The sequence below is a fragment of the Protobothrops mucrosquamatus genome, unplaced genomic scaffold (genome assembly GCF_001527695.2).
Source record: "Protobothrops mucrosquamatus isolate PMUCROS unplaced genomic scaffold, P.Mucros_1.0 scaffold173, whole genome shotgun sequence".
Classification (NCBI taxonomy): Eukaryota; Metazoa; Chordata; class Lepidosauria; order Squamata; family Viperidae; genus Protobothrops; species Protobothrops mucrosquamatus.
The window spans coordinates 498,830-526,583 of NW_015386533.1; the positions used below are offsets into that span (position 1 = coordinate 498,830).

Consider the following 27,754-nt stretch of genomic DNA (forward strand, 5'->3'; position numbering starts at 1 on the left):
AGTTGCTTCTTGTCCTGCCCATAGGTGTTCTCCAGCACTGGAGATGTAGAATCCACCAATGGATTAACTCTGCCTTCCTGCCCATTAGACCGGGTCAGCTAATTTGTCATGCCCATCCAGGGGTAGCTCCTCCCATTCTTGACTCGGTCTTCAGCCCAGGTGGACGTGATAAATTGGCTCCCGGTCTAAGGAAGGTAATAGAATTTAATATTGGTGGATTCTTGTCTCACTCCATAACTACTCCAGCAGAGCTGAGTCCAGCTCTGTGAGAGTCAGTCTGTGGACAGGCCTGAACTTCTGAAAATTCGGAGTTTCACTATTAGCTAACATAGCTAGTGTAGCAGTATAATACAGGGGTCCCCAACCCCAGTCTGGACTGGTACTGGGCCGTAGTATTCCAGCAACCGGGCTGTACAAACAAGCAAAGCCCCACCTGTGGGGCAGCACACAAAACCATGCCCCCTCTGGTCCGTGGAAAAATATCTCTCCACGTAACCAGTCCCTAGTGCCCAAAAGGTTGGAGACCTCTGGTCTAATACATTGCCCGTTCTTTCTGATTGCTGTTGCTTAAAGGCATCCTGATCGCCTCCAGATGGGATTGGAGTGTCCAGAAAAAGAGTTAAGAGAATTGTTGGTCTGGTGTCTTGGCTAAACAGCTACCAGACTTCTGATAACTTACAATCGTTCTTTGAATTGAACAGGTGGATGTTTTGAACAGCTTCAGAGTGGTGAGAAAGGCTTCCTTATTAACAAACAGAACTGTGAAATATGGTAGTAATATTTGGGAAGACTTCTAAAGGCAAAATCCCAGATGCTTGCAATCTTAAGAGTTTCATGTTCAACTCTCTTCCCAGCTCTAGTATTTCCGACTTCCTATTTCCCCATTTGGAAGTAATTTATAAAAAAATGCATTTTCAGCAGCATAAGGGAAATGCCTTATGAACAATTTATAACTTCACAACAATGCATTAATATAATTTGGGCATCCAACTGCAAATGCATAGGTTGTTTTTTATATATAGTTACTGGAATATCTTTTTAAAAAAATTCTGCCTAACATGAGCAAAGCCTGAAGTTTTATAAATTAAGTAAGTATGTACCTTATGTTCAGGGCCAACATTTTGGAGGGTTTGGTTGATTTGGAGTTTCATGAAAATCAGGCTTATTTTAATTCAGACATACATTAATACAGGCAAAAATTATTATTGTTTTATAAGTTATCTTTTTTTTAACATTTCACTGAGTTGTAAAATTAATAAATACTTAAGTACAGATAGTTCTTGAGTTACACCCACAATTGAGACTGGATTTTCCAACTTAAGTCATTGCAGTTGTATCAGATTTTATAACAGTTGTTATGACAGTCATTAAGCAAAACACTGCAGTTAAAAGGATCCAGTTTCCCTAATGGGCGGGGCTTTTTGCCAGAAATTAGAAAAAAAGGTTGCAAATCATGATCACATGACCAACCATAAGACACTGCAGCTGGTCAAAAATTTAAACCAGTTGCCAATCCACCAAAATTGCAATTCCGTGACTGTAGGGCTATCGCAACAGTTCTAAATGCAAGTGCAGAGCATAAGTCACTTTTTCCAAGGTGGTAGTAACTTTGAACCATTTTTAAACAAACGGTCATAAATTGTGGACTAGCTTTATATCTCTTGATGGGGATTAGTGAAATGAGTAGATGTTATTTAGCTTAACTTGGATACAAATAGGTTTTTCATATATTTCACTATATAAAATATAGTGACCACTTGTATTTTGAATTGTAAACCAAGAGTAGTAAATGAATAAAACAACCTGGACTTAAATATTTGATGAAATATAGTTCACACTTCATTTCAGGACCTGAGCAAATTATTTTGAATGTTTACTATTTGTAATGGTGTATTACAGTATATACACCAGCATGGTTTGAAGAACAATCTCTAGAACACTCCAACCCAAATCTGAGAATTTTAGCCAGTTGTAAATTATATAAAGTATTTGAATTAATTCTGTACTACAAAATTCTGCTACATTGCAAAATATAACTGTAATTTATAAAAAATAAAAAATAAAGTATAAAATCAATATAGTCTGAGGAAAATCCAGTAATTTTTGATCATTTTCTTAGCAGATTTTGTAAAATTACAAGCTTTTTATGAACAATTTGTGGGAAAATATTACAGATTACAGCTTCCTTGTCAGAGTAAGCAGTAAGCATCTTCTGAGATTGCACCAGTAAAAAAGATGTATAAAAAAAAGTAAAATGAGTTTAGTTCTGTTCTTTTTTTAAAGATATGAATTGATCTGGTTTTGTGCTTTTTACTCAAAATTACAATTGAACAAAGTAGGATTACTGCTTGTTTTGAAAAATAATTACAATATGTATTATTTTTTGAAATACTCAAGGATGCTTATTTTGGAGTAACAATAATTTACTATGATTCTTTTTATGTTTTTATGTTGCATACAAATAAAGTAAAAGACTTGTGGATTTTTCCCTTGTGTCACTTAGACCAGTGATGGCGAACCTTTTAGAGACCGAGTGCCCAAAAATTGGCCCCGCCCCTGCTCCACCCCCCTGCCCTGCTCTCGCTCTGCCCCCCCATCCCCTGCCCCGCCTGCCCATAGGACCACTCACCACCTCCAGGGCCTGCTGCAGATCGCCCAGGCAGCCCAGCAGTGCTATGGTGGCCACACCCTCTGCCCGCGCCCTGCAGCATCAACTGCATGATGGGGTGTGAGGGCAGAGTCTTGTCTACTCTGCCTGGCTGCCATGTCCTTGGCTGCGCTGCTTTGTGTGGGCCGCGCTCGGGGGCGACTCCTTCAGAGGGCTGCTGGAGAGGGTCGCGAGAGGAGGCAAGGCTGGGGCAACGGCACATGTGCCCACAGAGAGGGCTCCAAGTGCCACCTCTGGCACCCGTGCCATAGGTTCGCCACCACTGACTTAGACAAACACCAATCCTTTACAGTAACTATATGTGAGACTGCATTCTAGGCCTGCCTTAGACATGAAAGCCACACATTTTATTTCAGATTTCTTAGTAGCCCTTTAATCTGTAAAATGCTTGGTCAAGTATAGAGTGAATAATGACTTTTTCAGCCATTATATAATTGATGGAGAATGGTGTCCTTTCAACTTCGTATCAATTTTTTAAATCATAAAAGTAAACAATACCATTTTTGTTGGCAGTTTTAATTTGTTTATAATTCAAAAGTACATAACTTATATCCAACTGATTGCCAGCCAATAAAGTAGAAGGGAAGACCATATAAACAAATGTTACAATGTTATAACCTTTGTATCTCCAGTAATTATATATTCTCACTGAAAATCTAGGTGTATATTCAATAGGTACCAAATAATCTGTTGAAGTGCTCTCCATACACTTGGAAGCTATTTAGGTCTGGATAGGGAGAACAGGCTTAGATTGAATCATAGGAAATGGAGCAGCTCTAGGTTCAAAGGCCTGCAGTTTCCAAAGATATATGTTTAATTCTGAAAGGACTTGCACTTCTCTGTTTACAGGGGGACCTCTTGGACTCACAACTCTTGTTCAAGGAGCAGGTAGTAGCTGTGGCCAAGAGGCCTTTGCCCCATATTGTGTGCCACTTACAACATTTTTTGAAATATGAAGCTTTACTTGCTGTCATTCATACATTAGCCACTTTTTGATGGGTTATTCTTTACATGAGATGGCCGTGAAAAACACTTGTAAATTAGCTGGTCAAGAATGCAGCAGCTCAAGAGGTTATATAGGTATACCTTGAGGTGCCCATATAACACTTCTTGAAGTGCTGCTTTAGTTGCTGTTGGCTTCCAGGTGCAAGTCAGGGTACTGATTACTAGTCCGTTGGATTGCCTCCTCTCAAAAACATCTTGCTACTTGGTAAGATCTAATAGGGTGGATTCTTTATGTATTCTCTTGATCAGAGATAGCCAGCTAAAGGGGCCTTGGAAACATATCTTTTCAGTTTTTTGTGTCCATCCTGTGGAATGCTATACACCATCCATTCAGATAAGCCCCTTTCTCCTGACCTTCAGAATGTCAGTAAAGACGGCTAAGCAGTTAGACACAGGTTTACTATGACTGTCTCTCTGGATAAGTAATTATTTTTAATTGTGTTTGAGGATTATTGATATCCAATATAAATTGATGTTTTATAATATATGAAGTTGATTTTAATCTTTGGTTATTTTATTTTTATTTTAACCCATAGATTGGGGAATTGTATGCCTCTCAGAATATTTTGATGGATAGATGTTGTGATAGATAAGTAGTATAGTATCTTTATAATGTATGAAATATGAAAATACTGGGATGATATATTTAAATGGAAAATTTGAATATTTAGATGTTAAATACTGGGGAAAATATGATTTGACAAGAATTGTTTGAATATTATGGAGAAATTGAGCTTAAACAAGATTTATGAAAATAAGATACATGGTGAAACAATAAGATGACTCTTATGAAAAACATAAGCTGATAAGAAAAAAAATGCTACATATGGACGCTACTTTTGTTGGTATAAATATAGAAGCAAATGTTTTTATTTAATCATTTAAATATGGAAAATATCAAATATTAGAAATTATATTTGTTTAATGTTGTAGAAGGAGAATACTACTGGGTGAAGAAAAGATCAAGGAAATATATTATCAATTGATATACTAATTATGGAAATATAAAAATTAATTATTGATTGTTTATTAACTATTATTAATTGTATATTCTTTTCTAAAAAAATTATGAACCAAGACAACACGCTGTACACCAGGCACTAAAGTTGTTATTGTAAAAAACTAATAAAACTTTTACAAAAAAAATTTGGTTGGAGTAGCCTATAAATTCAGTAAAGTAAATGAACACATATTGAATTAATCTTCATTTTAAATCTCTAAAACTGTTACACAGCTGTCAAAGTGATCTGTGTTTGTCTGCATACATTATATCTAATGTAGCATATTATAAAACAGTTTATAAACAGTTTCTATTGACTATTTTGTAAAATGTGTGTGTTAAACATTCTGTAGTATTAGAGGATGTTCTGAAGCACTTAGATGTGCTACAGAATATATTGGCACTTTGAATCAAATACATTGTTCTTCAATAATAGATGCTAATAACTTAATTTTGTACATTGATATAAGATTTACCTACTGTATACCATGTGCGGATCCTCCTGTAAAAAAAAGATTGCCTTTCTATTTTCAAGTTATGATTACTTGTGCTAATTTAACATAATCATAAGATACAAATTGGAATTAGTATACTACTGCATATCATGTCTGCCTACCGTAGTAGTCAATTTATGTACAGTTTCTAATCTAAATAGAACTAAGATCTAATAATTTATAATAGATGTTGAATATCCTGATTCTAAGATGGCTAATGAAGGCAAACTTTCAATAAGATAAAACTTTGGAATTTTAAAACTATAATGTAAATACCTTATAAAGTTATATGTAAAAATTAATGTTTCTTAAAATCATTAATTGTATTTCTTAGATGCAGCCTGTGCTTTATTATTACATTTAGTAAGTTGTCATTCTCCAGCATAGGAGATGGAGAATCCACCAATGAGTTAGCTCTGTCTTCCTGCCCATTAGACTAAGTCAGTCAAACTTGCCACACCCGTCCTGGACCAGGACACACCCAGTCTTGACTTAGTCTCCAGCCCAGACGGACGTGAGAAGTTTGGCTCCATACTTACTTCAGGTTGTATAGATCTAAATTATTGGTGGATTCTCCTTTAAATTTCCTGCGTTCAGCTCAGCAGCACTGGACTCAGCGCTGCTCTAGCTGAGATACTGGACGGCTAGGACTTCTTCCTAAGCCTAGGTGAGAGCGGAGGCCTTCGCTCTCCCACCCCCTTGTTTGGCTGCGACGCTGGGATCAGCGCCTCAGCCAGGAAACCCCTCCCAGCCCCCCCTGCTGGAGTGATAAAGCTTCTCCTTCGCTCGGTGAGATCGGAGGCTTCTGATCTCCCATCCCTTCGTGTCATTGCAGCGCAGGGACCAGCGCCTGAGCCGGAAAACCCCTCAGCTTTCCTAACCTCTTTTTAAGCCTCGGAGGAGTTTAATTTGCGGCCGGTTAGTTGCGGCCGCATTTGGGCATCCGCGTGGCAGCAACCGGCACGAACGGCTTCCTTCGCAGGCCAGACTTGGGACATAGCCCTAGTCCTTTATTCTCTTGCTTGGTGGTTTCCTGGCCCATTGGATTTCTCGTCTCTTAGAGACATCGTGCAAGTGTTTACTTGCGGCCCTGTTGCTGGCCTCTTTCCATCGATGGAGCGGCTGTCATTTTGGAAGCCGCGTGGCCACCGTTGCCGTTCGTTCTCGCAATTGCCTCAGTTACCTCTGCTGCCCGGATTGCTCATAAGCACAAACAATTTCTTGGCTTTTCCCTTCCTTAGGATTCAGAGGTGGCAGTGGCGACCGCGGTCACTATTTTACGCGACCAAGATAGCCAAGAGGCCTACCCCTTATTGAAGGCCGGGGTCTAGTGGCTACTCTGGTCCTTTCATCTTCAAGAGTGAGGGTTCAGGCACTACAATTGAGGCCTCCCCTTCCTTTCCTCTCAACACAACACAAAATCAGTAGGTGATTTACACGAGTCATCCAGTAGGTCGTTAAATTCCTACACACAGGCCTCCACTGGTTCCTCACTCCTCACCTGGCCACCATTAAGCGGGCTGCGCATGACTGGCTGTCATCACACATGTGATTTTGCCAACTCAGAGCCAACCCGCCGCGCGCACGTGCTGACACCTGGCCTTGTCACCACCTAGCGCTCTATGAGCAAGCAGGCTGTCACCGCATATGCGGTTTTACCATGGCCGTAGATACGACCGGTCTTCCAACGGGCAACCTCCGGTCTGGTAGCCAGGGGAGCAGGTTGGATCAAAGCTTCCATCTGCTCCAACTGTAATAGCCTAATCCGCCAGAGGGTCTTGCCACAGATTGTACTTGGCTCCGTAGGCCTGAGTTCCCTCTCAGCACTACCTGAGATATCTCACCACGTGATGGAGGACACTTCGGTGCCCTAGTCTCAAGGTGCCCACAGACAGTCCTTTTGGTCAGGAACAGGCTCAGATGCCACACAGCCTCCCCGCTTTTTCACGGCTAGACAGGACCACCTGTCCGACAGAGCGGGCTCCAGACCCAGGCAGCAGTCCCAGGGCAAGTGGCCCTTTCGGGGCGGGGCGTCCTTTTAGAAGGTCCAAGTGACTCTTCGAAAGCGCCTCTCATAGGTGGCAGACTTTCCCTATTCACCCACCAATGGGAAGCCACCACCACAGACTCCTGGGTCCTCCAAACCATCCATTCGGCCTATCCCTAGAATTCCTGTCCGACCCTCCGGGGCGCTTCATTTCTTGCCTGCAATCAAAAAGCCCAGTGAAAACGGGCCTCATGCACGAGGCCATTCGACACCTCTTGGAAATAAGAGCCATAGAACTGGTGCCGGTTGGTCAACAGGGAAGGGGTTTCTACTCCATCCTTTTTGTAGTCCCCAAGGCTTCGGGGGGATAAAGGGCGATTCTCGACCTCAAGGGTCTGAACTCGCATATCACGTACAAAAAATTCAAGATGCAAACGCTCCAGTCCATCTTGGGCAGCGTACGGAAGGGAGACTTCCTGACGTCCATAGACCTCACGGAAGCATATCTCCACATTCCCATCCTCCCTGACCACCGGCAGTTTCTCAGGTTCTGTTATATGGGCCACCATTTCCAATACAAAGCCCTGCCGTTCGGCCTTTCGTCAGCTCCAAGGGTGTTTACCAAAATCCTGGCAGTGCTCGCTGCACACTTGAGACTGGTACCGGTGCGCATTCAATGCTATCTGGACAACATTCATATCCAGTCGCCCTCCTTTTTGGCCGCCCAGTCGGACCTAGCGTCCATCTGGGTTCTCCAGGACCACGGGTTCTCAGTGAACTTTCAAAAGAGCCAGACAGTTCCCTCAACCCGTCTCCTGCACCTGGGGGCCATCATAGACACGGACCGTTGCCAGGTCTACCTCTCCCCGGACCGTCAGGACAGCATCCGAGCCCTGGTCCTCAAGGTCCGCAGGGAGCGCGTAGTGACCCTGGCTGCTCTTTCCCAGTTGTTGGGAAATATCGTGCATAGCGATTGTACCTTAGGCCAGACTATATTCCAGGAACCTCCAGTGGTTCCTGCTCCCTTTCCAAAGGTTGGGCACCAGCTCCTCCAACCAAAGAGTAACAGTCCCTCCCCAGACCTTGCAGTCTCTCAGGTGGTAGTCCTCACCAGCGGTAGCCAGAGGGTCCTTCTTCAAGGAACCCATTCAGCTCACAACGACAGACGCCAGTCTATTCGGTTGGGGAGCGCACCTTCGGTCGCAGTTGGCTCAAGGATGGTGGTCCCGGTCAGACCTGAGGCACAACATCAATTGGTTGGAGCTCAGAGCCATACATCTGGCTCTCCGCCACTTCCGCAACAGAATTGCGAGGCAACACGTGCTGGTTCTTACGGACAACGTGGCGGCAAAGGCCCATGTGAACCGGCAGGGGGGTACCCGTTCCAGGACCCTCATGGCCGAGGCCCAGCTACTGGTCTCGGCAGAGACCAACCTCGCCTCCATCAGGGCCGACCACATCTCGGGGGAGGCGAACCGACAGGCGGACTTCTTGAGCAGGTCGACAGTGGACCACTCGGAATGGCGCCTGCACCCAGACCATTTCAGGGAGATATCAGACAGGTTCGGCCTACCGGTCATAGACCTGTTTGCCTCTCCGGCGAACTCCCAACTCCCGAGATTCTTCTCCCGATTCCCGTCCCTAGGGGCGGAGAGAGCGGATGCTCTTCAAGGTCCATGGCCGGAGGGCCTGCTTTAAGCGTTTCTTCCTCTGATTCCGTCAGTCATCCACAAGCTCCTGCAGCAGAGGGCGGAGGTGCTTCTTGTGGCTCCGTATTGGCCACGAAGGCCATGGTTTGCCGACCTCGTGAATCTCTCCAGGTTTCCTCCATGGAGGATCCCTCTGGGTCGCATATCTCTCAGCCAGGGGGTTCTGCATCACCCGGACCCCCAGTGGCTTCAGTTGACCGCCTGGCATTTGAACGCCGGATCCTGTCTGGGGAATCCTGTTTGCCAAGCATCATCTCTATGATTCAGGCCTGCCGAAGGCCTGCGACAAACCATATCTATGATTCCACATGAACGAATTTCTGTCACTGGTACAAAAGACACCATTTGACCATCTCGGATTTGACTGTTCCAAGGATCTTGGATTACTTACTGGAAGGTCTTGACAGGGGCTTGGCGCCTAATACCATACGTAGACAGGTAGCGGCTCTCTCCACCATACTTACCTGTGACAACTCGGTGCCGTTAGGTCTACATCCATTGATACGCTCCTTTATCAAGGGCGCCACCAACACCAAGCCCCCCGTGGTTCATAGGTATCCCACTTGGGAGTTGCTGCGGGTCCTACAGGCCCTCACCAAGCCACACTTTGAGCCTCTCAGAACCTGCGACCTGCGGTCCTTGTCCCTCAAGGTCGCCTTCCTGTTTGCGATTACATCAGCCAGGCGGATTTCTGAGTTGGCGCGTTCCATCAGGGATGACCTATGTACTTTTCATCGGGACCGGGTGGTCCTTCGTTTGGACCTTACCTTTATTCCCAAGGTCAACACCCTGTTTCATAGGGCTCAGGAAATCGTACTATCAGATTTCTGCCCTAATCTGTCTCACAACTTGGAACGTCAATGGCATACACTGGACGTACACAGGGCCCTCCGCTACTATATCAAGCGAAGTTTTTGGACTTGGAATATGTGCGTCTCCTGTGTTTCATATATTATTTAAACAGTACACATAACTTCAATTCATGCTTTTATTGAGTTATGTCAAGTAGAACGTTTTTCTTAGGTTGAAAAATAAAAAACCTTGTATATATTTTTAAAAGTAAAACATAATTGTCACAGCTGATGGTAGTCAAGCGGGCTGAACAAATTCGTGCTTATATGGGAGATTTCCAAGGAATCTTAAAGGGTGCACAATAGACTGAGAAATTGAAAAATATTTTCAGTTGCTTTCAGAAGGTAGGCAAAATTGGAGCTAACTTAAGTTCAGCAGAAAACCATTCCAATGGACTGGGAATGCTACAAGAAGCAGTGCCTCTGTCCCTCAGCCTCCTACACCAGTTAAAGTAGGAAACCATTAACTGCTTTTCCCCAGCAAGATTGAATATGTTGGACCAATTCTAGTGGGTGAATGCAGTCCTGAATACCAAGCCATAAAGAGCTTTGTAGGTTAACACTAGCATTTTAAATAGTACTAGGAAGTTAGCGCAGGGTCCATAACACAGGTGTATGAGCTTCCCCTGGCAAGATACTATTCAGGCTGCTCTGTTTTTGACTAACTGTGACTTCCAAGTGGTCTTGGAAGTAATAGCAAAAGACTTATTAACATGGTATATTAACGTGCAGTTAAGCCTGAACAAATGTGTTTACAATTGTGAACCAAACATATAATTTGATCTTCACAAAAGAGAAGCAATTATGGTTAATCTTATAATCAAGCAATAATATGTGCATGCTTAAGTGTTCATAAAAGTGCATTTATGCATATTGTACTATCTTTTTGCTGTCTGGGAATACTAGTTTTCAGTTTGCTTACATCGGTATGGTGAAGTAAGATTTTATATAAATTTTGTTTTTATGCGGATGTAATATTAAAAAATAGAGGAGTCCACAATTCACTAATTGTCTACATTTCTATGTTTTAAGAACATGTAACAATTTAAGTTGGCTGCCTTCTAAAACATTTGAATTCTACTTTATTGTTTGTCGTTTGAACTGAATTTAAAGCTTTTCACCAATGGTGGTCATGCCCTTGTTGTGATTACAGTTGTATATTTTACTTCCAACAAACTTCTAGGTCCCATCTGTTCTTCTGAGGTAGTGGATTAGTAAAATTTACACTGTTCTTTGGGAGTGATCTCAGTACCCTGCAAAATGCACTACTGTACAACTGCAGGAATGCTCCCTTTCTAGAAATCTTAAACAAAATGTTCTGCAATCTCAAAAGTAAATTTGCAAATTATCTATTATGCAGAACTTTTCATAATTTATGATGAAATATTGGATAACAAGACTGCTTTATTTTGGGGGATTTGGGGTATAATTAATTTCTATTGTAACAGGGCAATTATCCTTGCCACTCAATAGCATCTGTTGCTACATCTGCCCTCTTTCATGTGGTGAGGTGATTATTCCTTGTAATCTTTCTATTGCATCTGTAACAGCAACTTAGATCTATAATATCAAGAATAAAGAAATGCTAAAGAGCTCCTTAATCTATCACACTAGAAACTGTAAAGTATGTTTTACAAATCATAATTTGGTCTGTAAAATAATTGTTTGGGCAAATAGGGATAAGATCTAAAGAATTGTGCATTATGTTCCATTTTTATACTGGGCTTTCTTGGTGCTCGTCCTGCTACTCTGTCTGCTGCAGCTGTTCACCCTTCTTCTGAAAGTGAATGGCATGATTGCCATTGATGCCAAAAGTTGTAGTGAAAGTTGACTTGACAATCTCTTTTTCCTATTCATGAAATTGTCTACTTGCTCTGATAGTGAACACAACTATTTTAGCCCCATCTATTATCAAATAATATTTATCTTATTTATTTATTTATTTAAGAAAATTTATATGGTCACCCAACTTACTTTCAGTGACTCTGGATGGCTTACAAAGATAAAAATCTCATATAAAAACAATAAAAAGTTATACCCCACCCCTGTGGTGACAACAATCAGTCAAACAAGGCACTTGATGAGCTCCATTCCACTCTGGGTTCCTCAGACCTCTTGACAAAACCAAGTCATCAGGCCCTTGCAAAAGATGGGGGTATGTGTGTCTTATTTCTGTGGGGATGATGCTCCACAGGGAGGGAGTTGCCACAGAGAAAGACCTTCTTGGTCCCACTAGATGTACTCTTTAGGAGAGGGGACCCACAACATTCCTTGCCTCCTCTCTCTGGTAGGTCCTGTAGATGTGAGTGGGAGATGATATCCTTCAGATAACCTGGTGCCAAGCCATATAGGACTTTAAAGGTGACAACTAGCACCTTGCATTAGACCTGGTGTCAAGGTTCCGATAGACAAGACCAAATAAATCAGAACTCTGAGGCTTGAGATTTCCTCAAAGAATATTGGTTATATAGTATCAGCATAGTCAAAAGTGAAACCAAATCTGAAGTTCCCTTCAGAAAGCAACAATATTACAAAGTTGAACTTCTCACCCCAATGCTATGCAATTAGCCACATTCCCCAATTGAAGAATTTCGTGGGCTTCCTAACTAAATGCTCCATCCCCTATTTAACTGACAGAAATGACCTTGGTTTCCATGGGACAGTGAAAATGTTTAGACTAGTAGAAATACTCCATCCCCCTCCCAATCTTGTGGCAACTTAGAACAAAGAAAATGGCTGCAGCCAAGTTCGTTGTAAAGTTGACACCTGGAAGAAAATCAACAGCCAATGCACCTGTACACATGTGTCATCTCTCCTGCGGGAGCTGCATTGGCTGTTGATTTGCTTACAAGTCCAAGGTGTTAGCTGTCATCTAAGGATTACATATTTTTTAAATTGTAGGAACTAGAAAGTACAAATTAATTTTTTAATTTAATTTATAAGCCACTCATCTTGCTATCCAAAGTGACTATGCAGTCTGAATGTTTAAAAACTGTAGCTTTAAGTCTTTTTTTTATTTCTGGTGATTGCTCCCTTCAGTTTTCTTGACAGTGGTTGGTGAGTTCCTTTTTTACTAGGGCTGAGGGAAGTGACTGACCCAAGGCCCACCAGCTGTCTTTGATACTAAGATGGAACTACAACTCACTATCTTCTGGTTTCTAGTTTGATGACTTGGCCACTATACCAGATTATCTCTATGTATATACATTTAAGAGATTATAATATAAACTTGCTAGTCACTGTTAATTGATAAAGCAAATGCTGCTTTGTAAGCACATTCAAATACATGTTCAGTTATGAAGTCTTTAATTTCAATGTGAATAGTACCAATTAAAATTATATTTAATAAGTTTAATTATCTAGGAAAAACATGTAAAAAAGAACTAGAAATTACCATTAATAGTAATGAATGATTTTGCTTTGTTTTTTTTAAAAGAATTCTTTATTAGAGTAGCATTCATGAAAGGTTGGGAAGGAGATAGAGATAGGGCTATTCCAAGTATATTGCACTACATCAGGATAGTTTGTGACATCGAAATATTCATTGCTTACTTTATATTTCATGATATGAAAGTCAAAATTAAAAATCCTTAAATGACCTATCACTTTTTATTTAATTTTTAGATGGGAATGATGAACAACCCCAGTCCTTATGTCCCGCCATATAGCCAAAACACTGGGCAGCCAATTGGAGCCAGTGGACTTGGTCCCCAGATGCAAAATAAGCCGGTATTACCTAACAGTTTGCCACAGTTTCCAATGGACAAGAAACCAGTGCCTGCTCCTGTGATGCCTAACATGGTAAGTAGCGATTTTAGTAGAAAATTCTTCTAAAACTAATTTGGAATACTGCAGTATTTCTATGTTAATGGTTTACATACTGTTTCATCGCTTGTCTCTGAAACTATGGTTGGAAAAGTTGGGGTGGGGGACTAAATTATCATTGGAGTCTAACTAGAAATAAGTTACTGGACTACAAGAAGGAATGTTTCAACTGAATTATAATTTCTTCTGAACGTTTTTTTCTCTGATCTCTCTATTATTTGCCATACTTTTGTCATAAGATTTTATTGCACCATTGAATCACAGGTGGGGCTGCTGAAAGATATCATTCAGCATCATTGAAAGTCACAAGTCCCCTATTCTAATTTAAAGCATAGAGTTTTCTTTTTCTGGTTGACATTCTGGAAGCTCAAAGAAGAAAAACAGTCTGTAATGTGTTCTGAAGTAGTGGCCTTATAATTAATTGGTAATGATTTAGGAATATATAAATGATGTGAAAAACTTTATATTACTAAAACTATGGTTACTATTACTCAGATTATTATGCTGACAATTAGTTTAAAAATGTACACAATTGTAGTAGAACAATATTTTTCATCTCTTCTGTATTTTCAAGTAGAAAAGATGCAGGATTAATGTGCATACATACCACTTGCCATAAGTTTTATTGTTAACTGAAACTGGCTATGGAGATGGTGTTATGCTTTGCAAGGGGATGTTTATAGAGTAAAGTGATGGCCATTCTTAAAATATAAAGAATAGGAACTTTTCGAGGATAGCAGATACTGAAAGAGAACTGAGTGACCTTCACTAGAGAAACTGAATGGGGAAAGGTTTATAGTTGGAGAAATAAAATAATATGTATGGTATTTTGGGAGTAAAATTGAGGCAGTAAATTATTGGGAAGTTTGAAGAATGTGATAGCAACAATAGAGTAACCTGGGAGAAAGGGAAAAAGTGATAACAACCATAAGAACAATGTGTTGGGTAAATATGAAGGGCCATTAATGTTGATAAAGTGAATATAAAGGACTAGTTATAAAAAATTTGCTATAGGGACCCTATAAGAAAGAGCCCAACTAATTTTTAATTTTAAAAAATTCATGTTGCCCTACAAAATAAATTATTGCAGCTTTATATATTTTTGTGTAGGAGGAAAAACATACCACTTCTGGAAAATGTTAAAAGTGTATAGCTTGTAAATTTCAGTTGGTGTGTAATTTAAAGGCTCTACCCTAAGATCCTCCAGAAATATATTTGGAGAATGTGGAGAGTTGTGGCCTATGAGCTTCACAGATGTAAATGGCTGTATTATGTTATTCATAATTTCAGATTCTTTTGCAACCACCTTCACATTTCTTTGTTAATAAATTATGACAAAATCTGTTGTCATCAACCCTCTGCCAGATCTATTTAACCAATTCTATTCTCTACATACTATTTTAGAATGGTGTTGAATTCCAATGCAATATCTAAATCAGAATTGGTGAAAGGCTTTTAATATTATTTAAGATTATCAACCACATTGGTTTTATTGGTTTTTTAAAAAATATTTTGTCTTCCATGCTTAGTGAACTAATTCAGTCTTATTAGGAAATAAATTTCATGGATCGGCATCATTTACTTTAGCTTAAAGTTCGTAATATAAAGGAGATAGTTCCTATTCTCCAGCATGACGAGTGGAGAATCCACAGATGGGTTGATCTTGTCTTCCTGCCCTAGAGACTAGTCAATCAACCTTTGCCACGCCTCTCTCCTTAGGCTAGGAAACCCCAGTCATGACTTAGTCTTTGCCCGAGAGAGACGTGGTAAACTTGGCTCTTAGTCTCTAGTGCAGAAGCCCATCATGGATCAGGTTGTATATTTTCTTTCTTTCAATTCCCTTCGCTGCGCTGAATTCAGCACGGCGCTAAACAGCTGAACTGTTCAGATTCCCAACGTTTCTACATGCTTCGGCTGAAGCCTAAAGCCCCTTGCGATGTTCGGCAAGCTAAACAAGCAGCAGTTGCCATTTAGGACGCCGCGTGGGATTCCCTCAGCCTGGGGGGGGGAGAATCCTCCCTTAGCAGGTCATTCAGCAAATTTCAGCAAAAATCTCAGCTTTTTCAAGTAATTGCAGCGGCAGCCGGACTAAGCCAACCACAACACAGGCCTGGCAAATTAGATGGCAATCTTGCGGCCGCCATTTTTGTAGACCGGGAAATTCAAACGGATCAGGCAGAAGCATCATCATTGTGGGCCGCTCATTCAGCTGGCCACAGAGGATTAACCAACTGCTTCTAACGCCAGTGTCTCACTGCACATCAGTCGGAGCAATTTCTTTTTTCCAGGCCGTGACTAGGCCTAATCCAACGGCTGCCATTTAAGATCCTGCACAAAGGCCTACAACTCACTCAGACTTGCCTGCTTATTCGTGCGCGGTCTATGCAAGTGCCACCTTAGATGCCACAAAGGCTTAAAATTCACAGAATCTCTGCTGACTATACAAAGTGTGCACAAAGGCCTAAAATTCACAGAATTTTCTGCTGGCTATACAAGGTGTGCACAAAGGCCTAAAATTCACAGAATTACCTGCTGACTATAGAAGGCTTGCACAAAGGTCTACAACTCACACAATTGTCTGCTGACTACACAAAGTGTGCACAAAGGCCTACAACTCACACAATTGTCTGCTGAATATACAAAGTGTGCTGGCCGTTACCATTAAGTTGGTCTTGCCGCCACCAACGGATTACTAGTGTGCTGGCTGTTACCATTAAGTTGGTCTTGCCGCCACTAAGTGGATTGTATGTGTGCGGGCCGTACCATTAAGTTGGTCTTGCCGCCCTGGTCTGCTGCCATCAGGAGCATTGCATAGGCGCTGGACGTACCATTGAGTGGTCCTGAAGCCACCATTAACCAGATAAGTACTGGCCATTTCCATTAAGTTGGTCTGTCGCCACTATCTGGGTTGTGAGCGTGCCGGCGATTGCCGCCATCACCAGTAGCCAGTACTTGGCCTCTTACTGTTGAGATCCCTCTCAGTCACACCACTGAGACATCTCTTATTTGCAATGGCAGACAACATTGCTCCTCAGACCTCTCAAAGTGCTTCCAATAGTCCTTCCAGGCATAAGAGGTCCAAATCATCCAAACAGGAGGCTGCTGGGAAGCTCAAGGCCAAAGTCATCTCTGGCAAAAGATCCTCTAAGGCTGCTGACAGAGAAGCAAGCAGAAGGCACCAGGCATTAGAGAAACAATTCTCCAAAGCAGAAAAGCGCCAAAGCACAGCAGGAGCTGGGCAGGCCTCCCCTGTTCCCATGAAGGCATCGGTTTTTGGCCCTCTAAACACTCCTGTAACCTCGGCTGCCCCAAGTGCCTGGTCTGCAGAAGGAAAAGCAGGTCAGTTTGCTTTTCCCAGGGCAGAGCAGGTGGAGATGGTCCCTCAAAGCGAGGGGCCTGACCTTCAGATCCCTGCGCCTACGACGAAGGTTAGGCTGAGTCCAGAGGAAACATTTATACCCACAGCGGCAGGACTCCGTCCCCCAGAAGCTCAGGGGGCATTATCATCGGAACAATTACAGGCTCTGATCTCTCAAGCTGTCACCCAAGGCATAGCTTCATCACTACACCAGAGATCCAGACCTGAGTCAGTAATATCAGGGGTCCCATCCTATATCTCCCAGGAGGAAGTAACGGCATACCAGGGATCGATTTCCCCTTCCATTCCTCCAGGGACAGAATGTTGCTTACAGGTGATTACGAATAGACAGAGCAGGGGCTGTCAGAGGATGAGGATTTATCCCCTGACCCGCCTCCCTTCGTAGGCCTCTTTAATCCGGCCCCCTTCAAATCCCTGCTCCACAAGGCCAGCAGCACCGCTCAAATTGGCTCGGAAGGGGTCCCTCAGGCTGGGCCTTCCACCAGTCAGAGTACTAATGGCACGTTGTTTTCAGAACCCACCTTTACCCAACAGCACATCCCCTGCCCCCCCCCCTTTTAATACAGTCCAAAGGCAATGGGGAATGCCTGGCACCTTCCCCTCCCTGGGGAGGGGGACAGACAAGAAGCTATTTAATGTGGACCCAGCACTATCATTGATGCTAGCTGTCCCGGCTGTAGATGAACCCTTAGCACCATTGTTTTCTTCCTTCATGGTGTCTGGAGATATGGCAGAGGCCCTGAGATCAGAGGACAAGAAAGCGGAACTCACCTTCCGCAGGACCCATCAGGCCTCAGCATGGGTGGTAAATGCGGCTACATCCACCTCCTTCTTTGCCAGAATCTCTCTCCTCTGGCTCCGCCAGCTGCAGGCTAGGGTCCAGCCAGAAGAGGTACAGATGCACCACGACCTAAACAAATTAGGGGCTGCATCAAAGTATATGGCGGAGTCGTCGTTACACGCTGCCAGATTTTCCTCTCGAGCAATAGCATCCAATGTCACCGCTCATAGACTGTTGTGGTTCAGACAGTGGTGAGCAGATGCTAAGTCCAAGTGGCAGTTGGCTGCAGCCCCATACAGGGGCGGCCAGTTATTTGGAGAGGCCCTAAATCCTTATCTGTCTGAAAATAAGGATAAGCGCAAGATCTTGTCCCACCTTATCAGGAGAGTATATAGGACGGCTGCCCCCTACGGCCGCAGGCAGCCCTTTCGACCAGAAACAGGGTTGGAGTTTTTTCAGTTCTCCTGCCGTTCCTTCCCAGACCAGACTGTCACCCCGACAGATCTGGCAACAGGAACAGACCCAGACAGCAATTTTAGTCCAAGCGGCCCTTTCGAGGCGCGGGAGGCTTCCCCTTTCAAAGGCCCAAGTGACTCAAGGGAGGAATCTTCCATAGGGAGCAGGTTGGCTCTCTTCGCGCACAAACGGCAAGCCATCACTATGGATCTCTGGGTCCTCAACACCATCAGATTCGGCCTATCTCTGGAATTCACCTCCAAACCTACGAGGCATTTTGTCCGTTGCCCAGCACCCAAAAATCCGGTCAGAAGAGGTCTCATGAGGGAGGCCGTTCGGCATCTCCTGGAGATTCGGGCCATAGAGCCTGTTCCGGCAGGGCAAAAGGGACGGAGGTTCTATTCCATTCTGTTCATTGTTCCCAAGACCTCGGGAGGATGGAGGGCAATCCTTGATTTAAAAGGATTAAATATTCACTTGGCATACAGGAGATTCAAGATGCAAACACTCCAATCCATATTGGCAGGCATCAGAAAGGGGAACTCCTGACGTCCATCAACTTGACGGAGGCCTACCTACATATTCCCATCCTTCCCGGACACCGGAAATACCTCAGGTTCTGCTATGCAGGCCAACACTTTCAATACAGGGCCTTACCTTTTGGCCTCTCATCGGCCCCCAAAGTGTTCACAAAGGTCCTGGGCGACACTTGCCGCGCACTTGAGGACCATTCCAGTACGTATCCAGTGCTACCTGGACGACATCCTCATTCAATCCTCCTCAGTCCAATCGGCTCAGTCAGAACTGGCATTGTCCATAAAGCCCCTCCAGGACCATGAGTTTTCAGTAAATTTCCAGAAAAGCCAGACAGTTCCGCCTCTTTCACTTGGGCACGTTGATAGATACAAGGAACTGCGAGGTCTACCTATCTCGGGAACGTTGGGACAGCATCTGATCCCTAGTCACTCAGATTCAAAGGGAGCGTGCAGTCCCCCTGGCTATGCTTTCCCAATTATTGGGAAAGATGATTTCCTGCATAGCGATTGTGCTTGGGTCCGCCTACACTCCAGAAACCTGCAATGGTTCTTGCTCCCGTTCCAGAGGCTGGGCACCAGTTCCTCCAGCCAAAGGGTAAGGGTTCCGTCACAGACCCTAAAATCCCTCCAGTGGTGGGTCTCCCCAGCGATGGCAAAGGGGACCCTGTTCAAGGAGACCACCCGGCTTATTCTAACCTTGGATGCCAGCTTGTTCGGTTGGTGAGCGCACCTACAATCGCAGTTGGTCCAGGGCGGTGGTCCCAGTCAGATCTGAAGCACAACATGAATTGGTTGGCGCTCAGAGCGATACACCTGGCCCCATGCCACTTTCACAGCCCAGTGGCGAGACAACACGTTCTAGTCCTCACAGACAACGTGGCGGCAAAAGCCCACGTCAGCCGGCAAGGGGGTACCCACTCCAAGTCCCTTATGGCCGAGGCTCAATTGTTCGGAATCTGGGCAGAGACCAACCTCTCCTCCCTCAGGGCCGAGCAGATCTCGGGAGAAATGAATCAGCAAGCGGATTTCTTGAGCAGGACAATAGTGGACCACTCCGAGTGGCGCCTGCATCCAGACCTGTTCAGGGAGATTTCTGAGAGGTTCGGTCACCCAATACTGGACTTTTTCGCTATCCAGGCGAATTCCCAGCTCCCGAGGTTCTTCTCCCAGTTTTCGTCTCCAGGGGCAGAAAGGGCAGATGCCCTTCGCAGCCCGTGGTCCAGAGGGCTGCTGTATGCGTTCCCTCCTCTCCTCTGCTCCAGGCAGTGATTTGAAAGATACTGCAGGAACGGCAGAGGCGATACTCATTGCTCCACACTAGCCAAGACGGCTGTGGTTTGCCGATCTCGTGAGTCTTTCGGTCTCTCCCCCGTGGAAGATACCTCAAGATCGAATCTCCCTCAGCCAAGGGGCTCTACAACACCCAAAGCCCCAGTGACTTCAGTTAACCGCCTGGCATTTGAACGGCGGCTCCTGACACAAGAGTCCTACTCGTCAGATGTGATTACTATGATTCAGGCTTCAAGAAGGCCTACAACTAATAGAATTTATGACTCCATGTGGAAAAATTTCTGTAATTGGTGTGCAAAGCAACAGTTAGACCCTTCAACAGTTACCATTCCAAGAATTTTGGATTATTTACTGGAGGGACTCAAGAGGGGCTTAGCGCCCAACACAATCCGCAGACAGGTGGCTGCCCTGTCCACGGTGCTCACACATGGCAAGTCAGAGCCCTTGATCCCATGGTGCACTCCTTCATCAAGGGCGCGACTAACAGCAAACTGCCAGTGATTTACAGATATCCCTCTTGGGATCTGTCCAGGGTCTTACAGGCCCTTACGTCACGTCCATTTGAGCCCACCCGAACCTGTACCCTACTGTTGACGCTCAAGGTCGCCTTAGTAGCCGTCACATTGGCTAGGCGCATTTCAGAACTGGCAGCTCTTTCTGTCAGAGAGAACTTACGCATTTTTCATTCAGACAGGGTGGTCCTACGATTGGATCCCTCTTTCGTCCCCAAGATCAATTCATTGTTCCACAGGGCGCAGGAGGTTGTGCTTCCGGACTTTTGCCCTCAGCCGTCCCATGACTTGGAATGCAAATGGCACACCCTGGACGTGCGCAGAGTCTTGCGTCATTATATTAGATGAACTGCATCCTTTCGCAAATCTGAAGCCCTCTTCGTTTCCTTCCAGCCCTCCTCAATAGGGCAGAAGGTGACTGCCTCCACCATCGGCAGGTGGATTAGGGCTTGCATAGCAGGGGCGTACCAGACACACTTCCTGCCAGTTCCAACTCAAATCACCGCACACTCCACTTGCAGTGCGACAACCTCAGCGGTGTGGGCGACACAGGCGCCAATTGAGGAAATATGTAGGGCAGCGACATGGGCGTCGCCTTCCCCTTTCATGAGGCATTATAAGTTAGATTTGCCTCTGCGGACGCCTCATTTGGCAGGAGAGTGCTCCAGTGCGTAGTACCAGATGGTGGGACACAGGCCCAGACTACTTCCCGTCCATAGGGACAGTGAGGCTTTGGTATGTCCCATCTTGGATTCTCCACTCGTCATGCTGGAGAAGGGGCATTGTCTTACCTGAACGTCTTTTCTCAGCATGATGATGGAGAATCCACTCCCACCCTTTAGGGTCAGTCAGGCCCTGTGTCAAGGGTATTTGAGCCACCACATTGAAATGTCATCAACAGCTGTGCCTCGTCGTGACTGGGGTTTCCTAGCCTAAGGAGAGAGGCGTGGCAAAGGTTGATTGACTTAGTCTCTAGGGCAGGAAGACAAGATCAACCCATCTGTGGATTCTCCATCGTCATGCTGAGAAAAGGCGTTCAGGTAAGACAACGTCCCTTCTATGAACTTGAATGTTTCTTGGTGTTCATGTTGTCTAAAAAAATTATATATTTAGGTTGCATGCTACCTCACATCATGCTGATTAAGAAGAATGGCCTACACATCTTGTATAAAAATTGTTAAATTAACAATATTTTTAAAAACACTATTCAATGCTTATCTTCAGAAATTGATGGGGGATAGTAAATTTGGAGGATCCAGAAGATTTTATGCAGTTCCCTTTGATAATCTTGAATTAAAGAATTTAGACCATCAAGTCAAATCCCACTCAGTGCAGGATTCAAACTAAAACGTCAATCGATGCCTGAGTTTTTAAAATTAACTAACGGATCTAAAATGTTATTGAAAACAATTGCATTATGATATGCTCTATAGTCTTCCCAGATATTTTTATTCGGTAAATTTATATAGCCAGCGATCTCACCCAGGCAGCGGTCAAAATTTAAAAAACACAAATGCAACAAAATAAAACAATAAAAACATAATTTGCAGGGAAGTACATGTGTTTTCCCTAGCAATACAGCCACTTTGCAGGCTCCATCCATGTCCATGTTACTGGATCCCCTGGCCAGACAGCAAAACTATGTTTTCAGGTCTTTCTAGAATGCCAGCTAGTTCAGGGCCAATCTCATCTAAGCAGGAATGATGTTCCAAAAGACGGAGGCCACTGTAGAAAATTGTTGTGTAATTGTATTGCTTTTGGGGAGGGGGGCTATCTTCAGTTACTTCAAACGGGATTAAGATAATTAATGTCTTCTAGTTATTTTTTTTTAAGATCTACACTTTGTTCATCTTTTCTTTGATTGGGCAATCAATCAAACCTTTATTTGTTCCTTCACTTATTTTAATCCAGATTCTCTCTACACTGAGATCATTCAGAGTAATCATACTTACAATGTAACTCCTCCCTCTCTCCATAGTTTCTGTACCTTTTGAACAAACTGTATCCTTCAGTCGCAGTATTCCTGTCTGAGTTCTCAGCTTGCCAGTATTCCAGTATCTCTATTAAACCATATTTGCTTTTGGTTCTGAAAGTTCATACTCATCTTCTTTATTTCCCATACTCTGAACATTAGTGTATATATATCTAATGTCAAACACTTTTATCTCATCCAGTGAACTTGCTCTTTTGTTTGACTACTTTCCTTATGGAAACCTACCTCTTCTATCAGTTTTTCTGGTAACATCTCATTTGTATAATCTGATAAGTGTTCTTCCTTTCTTATCTCAAGTGTGGCCACTTCCTTTGCCAATCCTTTTTATTACTTCAGGAGGTGCTACATGGTTCTGCTTGCTGCATAATAGCCAGATTATTTTAGAAATCACAATCACAGATTTCTCTCTGTATTTCTGTTTTTGAATGTCCTACCAGTTGAGGATTATTTCTTGTTTCCATTTCAGGCCAGGCAAAAACACATTGATGAGCTAGACTGGGAAAATGTTAATTGAACTCAACTTATAAACTCTTGTTTGGTCTTTCAGTAACTTTACTTATTGGAAATACTCCGCTTTTTATTCTTTCTACAATCTCCATTTATGTAATAGGAAGTAGCTATTTCATCACCAATATAGGCAAATCAGCACCTTCATAACCCTTGGTATAGTGAATTACTTTTTTATATTTCATAATTGGGTACACAATCATTTAGAACACAGAACTACTCACTTGTCTGTTCCTGCTGTATTCTATCTGGAAACCTAATGGTTTTTTCCCCCTTAAATGTGATTGTATTTTCCTTTTACTGTTTCTGTTCATTTAATTTGTATGCTATCCAATCCTGAAAGCTCTAGGTAGTTTACAATTTTACCTGAAAATATCATCATCTTCTGTTTGCCTCAGAAGGAATCATGAACACAAAATGAACAGTCAATAGATCTTAGGGTATACAGGTAGTCATCAACTTACAACCATTCGTTTAGTGGCCATTAGAAGTTACAACAGTGACTTATGACTGTTTTTCACACGACCAATGCAGCATTCTTGTGATCAAAATTTGGACACTTGGCAACGGGTACATATTTATGATGGTTGCAGTGTCCTGGAGTCATGTGATCCCCTTCTGTGACCCTCTGACAAGCAAAGTCAATGGGAAAGCCAGGTTCACTTAACAACCATCTTACTAACTTATCAACTGCAATTATTCACTTTATGGCAAAAAGTTGTAAAATGGGACAAAACTCACTTAACATCTGTCTTGCTTAATGGAAATTTTGGGCTCAATTGTGGCTGTATGTCGAGGACTGCCTGTATTTCTTTTTTGTACACTGAAATAATCCAAAATAATTGTAGATAATATGGACAAAATTTGTCACACATAGGATTTGATTTATCTTTATGGTCAGAAATCAAATGAGGGCAGAAATAGTATGTTCTTTATCAAGATTTCTATAAATCATATGTCACCTATACATTGTTCTCCTTTGAAACATTCAGGGGCTAAAATATGTTTAGCTCCCTATACACTGTGCAGTTAGGCATGGATTAAATCTTTTTTCCTCAGATTTTTGTTGTTGTAGTTATTGGCATGGTAATAGTGTAGCAGGGATGTGTTTGTTCATTAAATAAATTTTAGTGTTTCAGTTCAGAGTTGTGGAAATGCTGTTGCTGTCTCCAGAAAAGGCAGAAATTTGTGTTTATTGTCCATTGCTTTTACAGGATAGTTTTCTTGCTAGAGGAGGAATAAGTTTTGGCTTATCTATTTTAAATGTATAAATTATATAGAGTTTTTCCCAATTGCAGAGAAAAGTTATTTAGAAGTTGATTAGCCTATATCTAGTTTGGAAGAGTAACTTTTAGCAGTCTGCTAGATTTCCCTGAAATAGTTGAACTGATATGATCTGGAGAGGAAATGGAACATTTTGGCATTGCAGCTTTTGCACATATGATAGGATTTTATTTCTTTATATTAATGATAGGATATAAGGTAGGAAGCTATATTTGAAAAGTAACTTAGTGATCATGTTTCTTCTTAATAAGATCTAAGGTTACGGTTGAAATAAAGTACTGGAGTGGTTTTATAATAACACCTGCATAGTTATAAAACTTTAAAATAAAATACAGTAATCATATATTCTAAACAGTTATGTTCTCGCAAAAGATTAAAAACAGGTATAAGCAGTGTTCTAAGTAACTTTTATTAAGCTGAATAAACACTATATAATCAGTTTACCACTTATCTACATAGTGTAAGGCTGGACAAAGAAACAAAAAAGCTTGATCTTTCTTAGAAAGCAGTAGCATTCCCCTCACCCTGATTTGAACAATTTGACCCTTTGTTGACTGAACATATAATGGCAATTTCTTCATATACCTAAAAATATAATTACTAGATATCTTATGATGGAATAAAGTTCCAGAAAGTAATCAAATATGGATTACAGTCTGTTTTATATTGAGTACCTCTGATAATTTGGAAGTATGGTTGAATATGTACCAGAAATCAGGAGACCATTATTCTAGTCCTGCTGTGTGATTTTTAAATACTGACACACTCTCAGCTCTAGGAAGTGGGCAGTGGCAAACACCTTCCTCAATTTTGCTAAGAAAACTGCAGGGACTTATTCCGGCAATTGCTAGGAGTTAACACTGACTTGAAGATACGCATACACAAAAAATCATAGCAATTCTATGTTTTGAGAATTTATTCAGTGCTCTTTAAAAAAATTAACTGAACCTACAAGACATTAAAAAATAATATCACATTTACCAGATCAGTAGACAACCCACCCACCTCAATTGATCACCCATGAATTTGAAAGTGGGGAGGCATCATACATTTACTGAGAATAGAAGGAGATGCTAATGATTGCAGATACCTGCAGGTTAAAGTTCTGTTTACATAATAATGTTTAATTCTTTATGTAACTTCTGAATAGTCTATTCAATCTCTTCATTGCAGGTACTCATTCTGTATTCATAGGAATAAAAGAATAAAGAAAGAAATAGTTTGGTACCCCAAAGATTTAGTTCAACTTACATTAAGTAACTTGAGATAAATAGATTCCTCCCTATTAGAACAGCAGATATTATACTTATCAAGGGTCATTGAACTCATTAATTTTACTTATAGAGTATATATAGATGGTTTATGTACAGAGTAATTATGCCTTTTGTTTTTTAGAGCAATGTTTCTTAGCCGTGGCAGCTTTCAAATGTGGCCTCCCAACTCCCAGAATACCTTAGCCAGCCTCATTACTGGCTAAGGCCAGGGTAATCCACAATTGATTTTGATAGGGGTGGGCAAGCTTGATTGTCAGGGAAGGAAGCAAAGCAGGGTCGTGTAGAGTACATGTCTATATTTTTTTCTTTTGTCTTGTGGAGAGATTGTTTAGGGTTCTTTTCTTTTCAGGTAACTCTGAACAGGCGTCAAAGTTAATATCTTGGGGTGGGGAGGGTAAATATATTGCTTTGATTTCAATAAGTTACCAATTCAGCTTTAAAGGAAAGGCCACTTGACTTCATTTCCTAAAGTGCAGTCAACATTTACAGTATCTATTTGACTAACCAAATTGATTTCAACTAAAAGATTTTTTTAGAATAACACATTAGTGAAGATGAAGGCAAGACAAAAGCAATAGAATTACATTACATTAAATCATGTAAATATAGTTTATAGAATTGTTCCATGTATTTATGTCAACTCTTTGAGATAGGTCAGTCAGAAACAGAGTCCATAATAGCTACTGGAACTGTATTGTAGGTGTAATAACAGAATCTTGACAGTTTTTTCTCTCTCTGCCTCTTAAAGAAAATCAAGATGGGGCAATCCTGAGTTTCTGTCTCACCCCTCCTCTCTTTTTAAGACTAAACTGTTGGTTACATAGCTGCATTTCTTCTTCAAGCTTTTTTGGTTCTCCACAGCTTTTAACAGTTTGTCTCTTTTATCGCGTATGAAAACTCCACTGTAATTGTAATGTTTGAAGGAGTCATGCGTAGTGATTTCAAGAGTTGATATTGCAGTATGACCACTTTTTACTCCTCTGGTTTATTTTATATACTTCAGATAGTTCAGGATGAACTTGAAAGAATCCCCCTATTTGTGTTCTGAACTCAAGGAAAAATGTCATTATTTCTTACTGATCTGTGCTTAAGGGAGCCTGGAGATCCTTAAGATTGGTAATGAAAGTCGCACAAAAATTATACAGGCTAGCGCTGAACTGATATTTACTATAATCAGTTGTGTATCTGGTATCTCAGTGGAGGTTTTATGCTGAAAAGACCCACTTTCATTTATGATACAATTCTATGTTGGTTATCAAAGACTGCAACTAATTCTAGTAATGAGATTACTCTAGTAATGAAATCATTTCATATGAAGTACTGTTTTGTGGGGGTGATAATTGAGATTGTGAGTTTTATCTAAGAGAGTATATGTAGTGGAGAATTCAAAACAAAATAGCAGTTTCCATCTTGTAGAACCAACTTCTTGAGAAAGTTAACTTCTTTCTGGTTTGTATTCAAAATAATAGTTATGTTTCCTTCAAGTTAAGTCCCAGGAAGAGGCTTAAAAAATCACTTTTCTAATTTTTGTTGAATTCAAAGAATGCTTTGTCTCCTTTTGATAGTGTCAGCAGCAGCAGACTCCTTCAGTTCAGCAGGCTAGTATGGTATCAACTGCTATGGGATCAGGAGCACCTACAGCAGATCCAGAAAAACGCAAGCTTATACAGCAGCAACTTGTTCTCCTCTTGCATGCTCACAAATGTCAGCGGAGGGAGCAAGCAAATGGAGAAGTACGACAGTGTAACCTCCCTCACTGTCGAACCATGAAGAATGTCCTCAACCACATGACACATTGCCAGGCTGGAAAATCCTGTCAGGGTAAGTACAACATTTGATTGCCTATATACTTGTGGTCATCTTCTATACAGCAGAGATTGGCAGAAATTAGATCTGAATCTAATGTTAGTACTTCGGACGATTATGTTGGAAGTCAGCAAGAATTTATGTTAAACTTCCAGTTATTTAACATAAGCAACAATAAAACTACTTGCTTTTGCTCAGGCAATATTATACTGCTGAAATGAAAAATGGTTTGTAGTTCCAGTATTTAATAGAATGATGAATTTGAGATCAGATTTATTGATTTATTTAGCACATGGTGTTTGTGCATTGAGAGCCAGGGAGTCTACAATGTTACTACAGAATAGTTTGGCTGTCTTAAAAAGATTGCTAGTTTGTTTAGTTCACACCTGCGCACTAT

General features: G+C 42.1%; 1 protein-coding gene across 1 annotated transcript in view; it reads left to right on the forward strand.

Annotated features, from left to right (window-relative positions):
- Positions 1-27,754, forward strand: part of EP300 (E1A binding protein p300) — an 83,037-nt gene that overhangs the window by 12,967 nt on the left and 42,316 nt on the right. The window contains exons 3-4 of the mRNA XM_015813597.1: positions 13,339-13,515; positions 27,117-27,372. Of these exons, the coding sequence (XP_015669083.1) occupies positions 13,339-13,515; positions 27,117-27,372 (433 nt within the window). The remainder of the gene's footprint in view (positions 1-13,338; positions 13,516-27,116; positions 27,373-27,754) is intronic.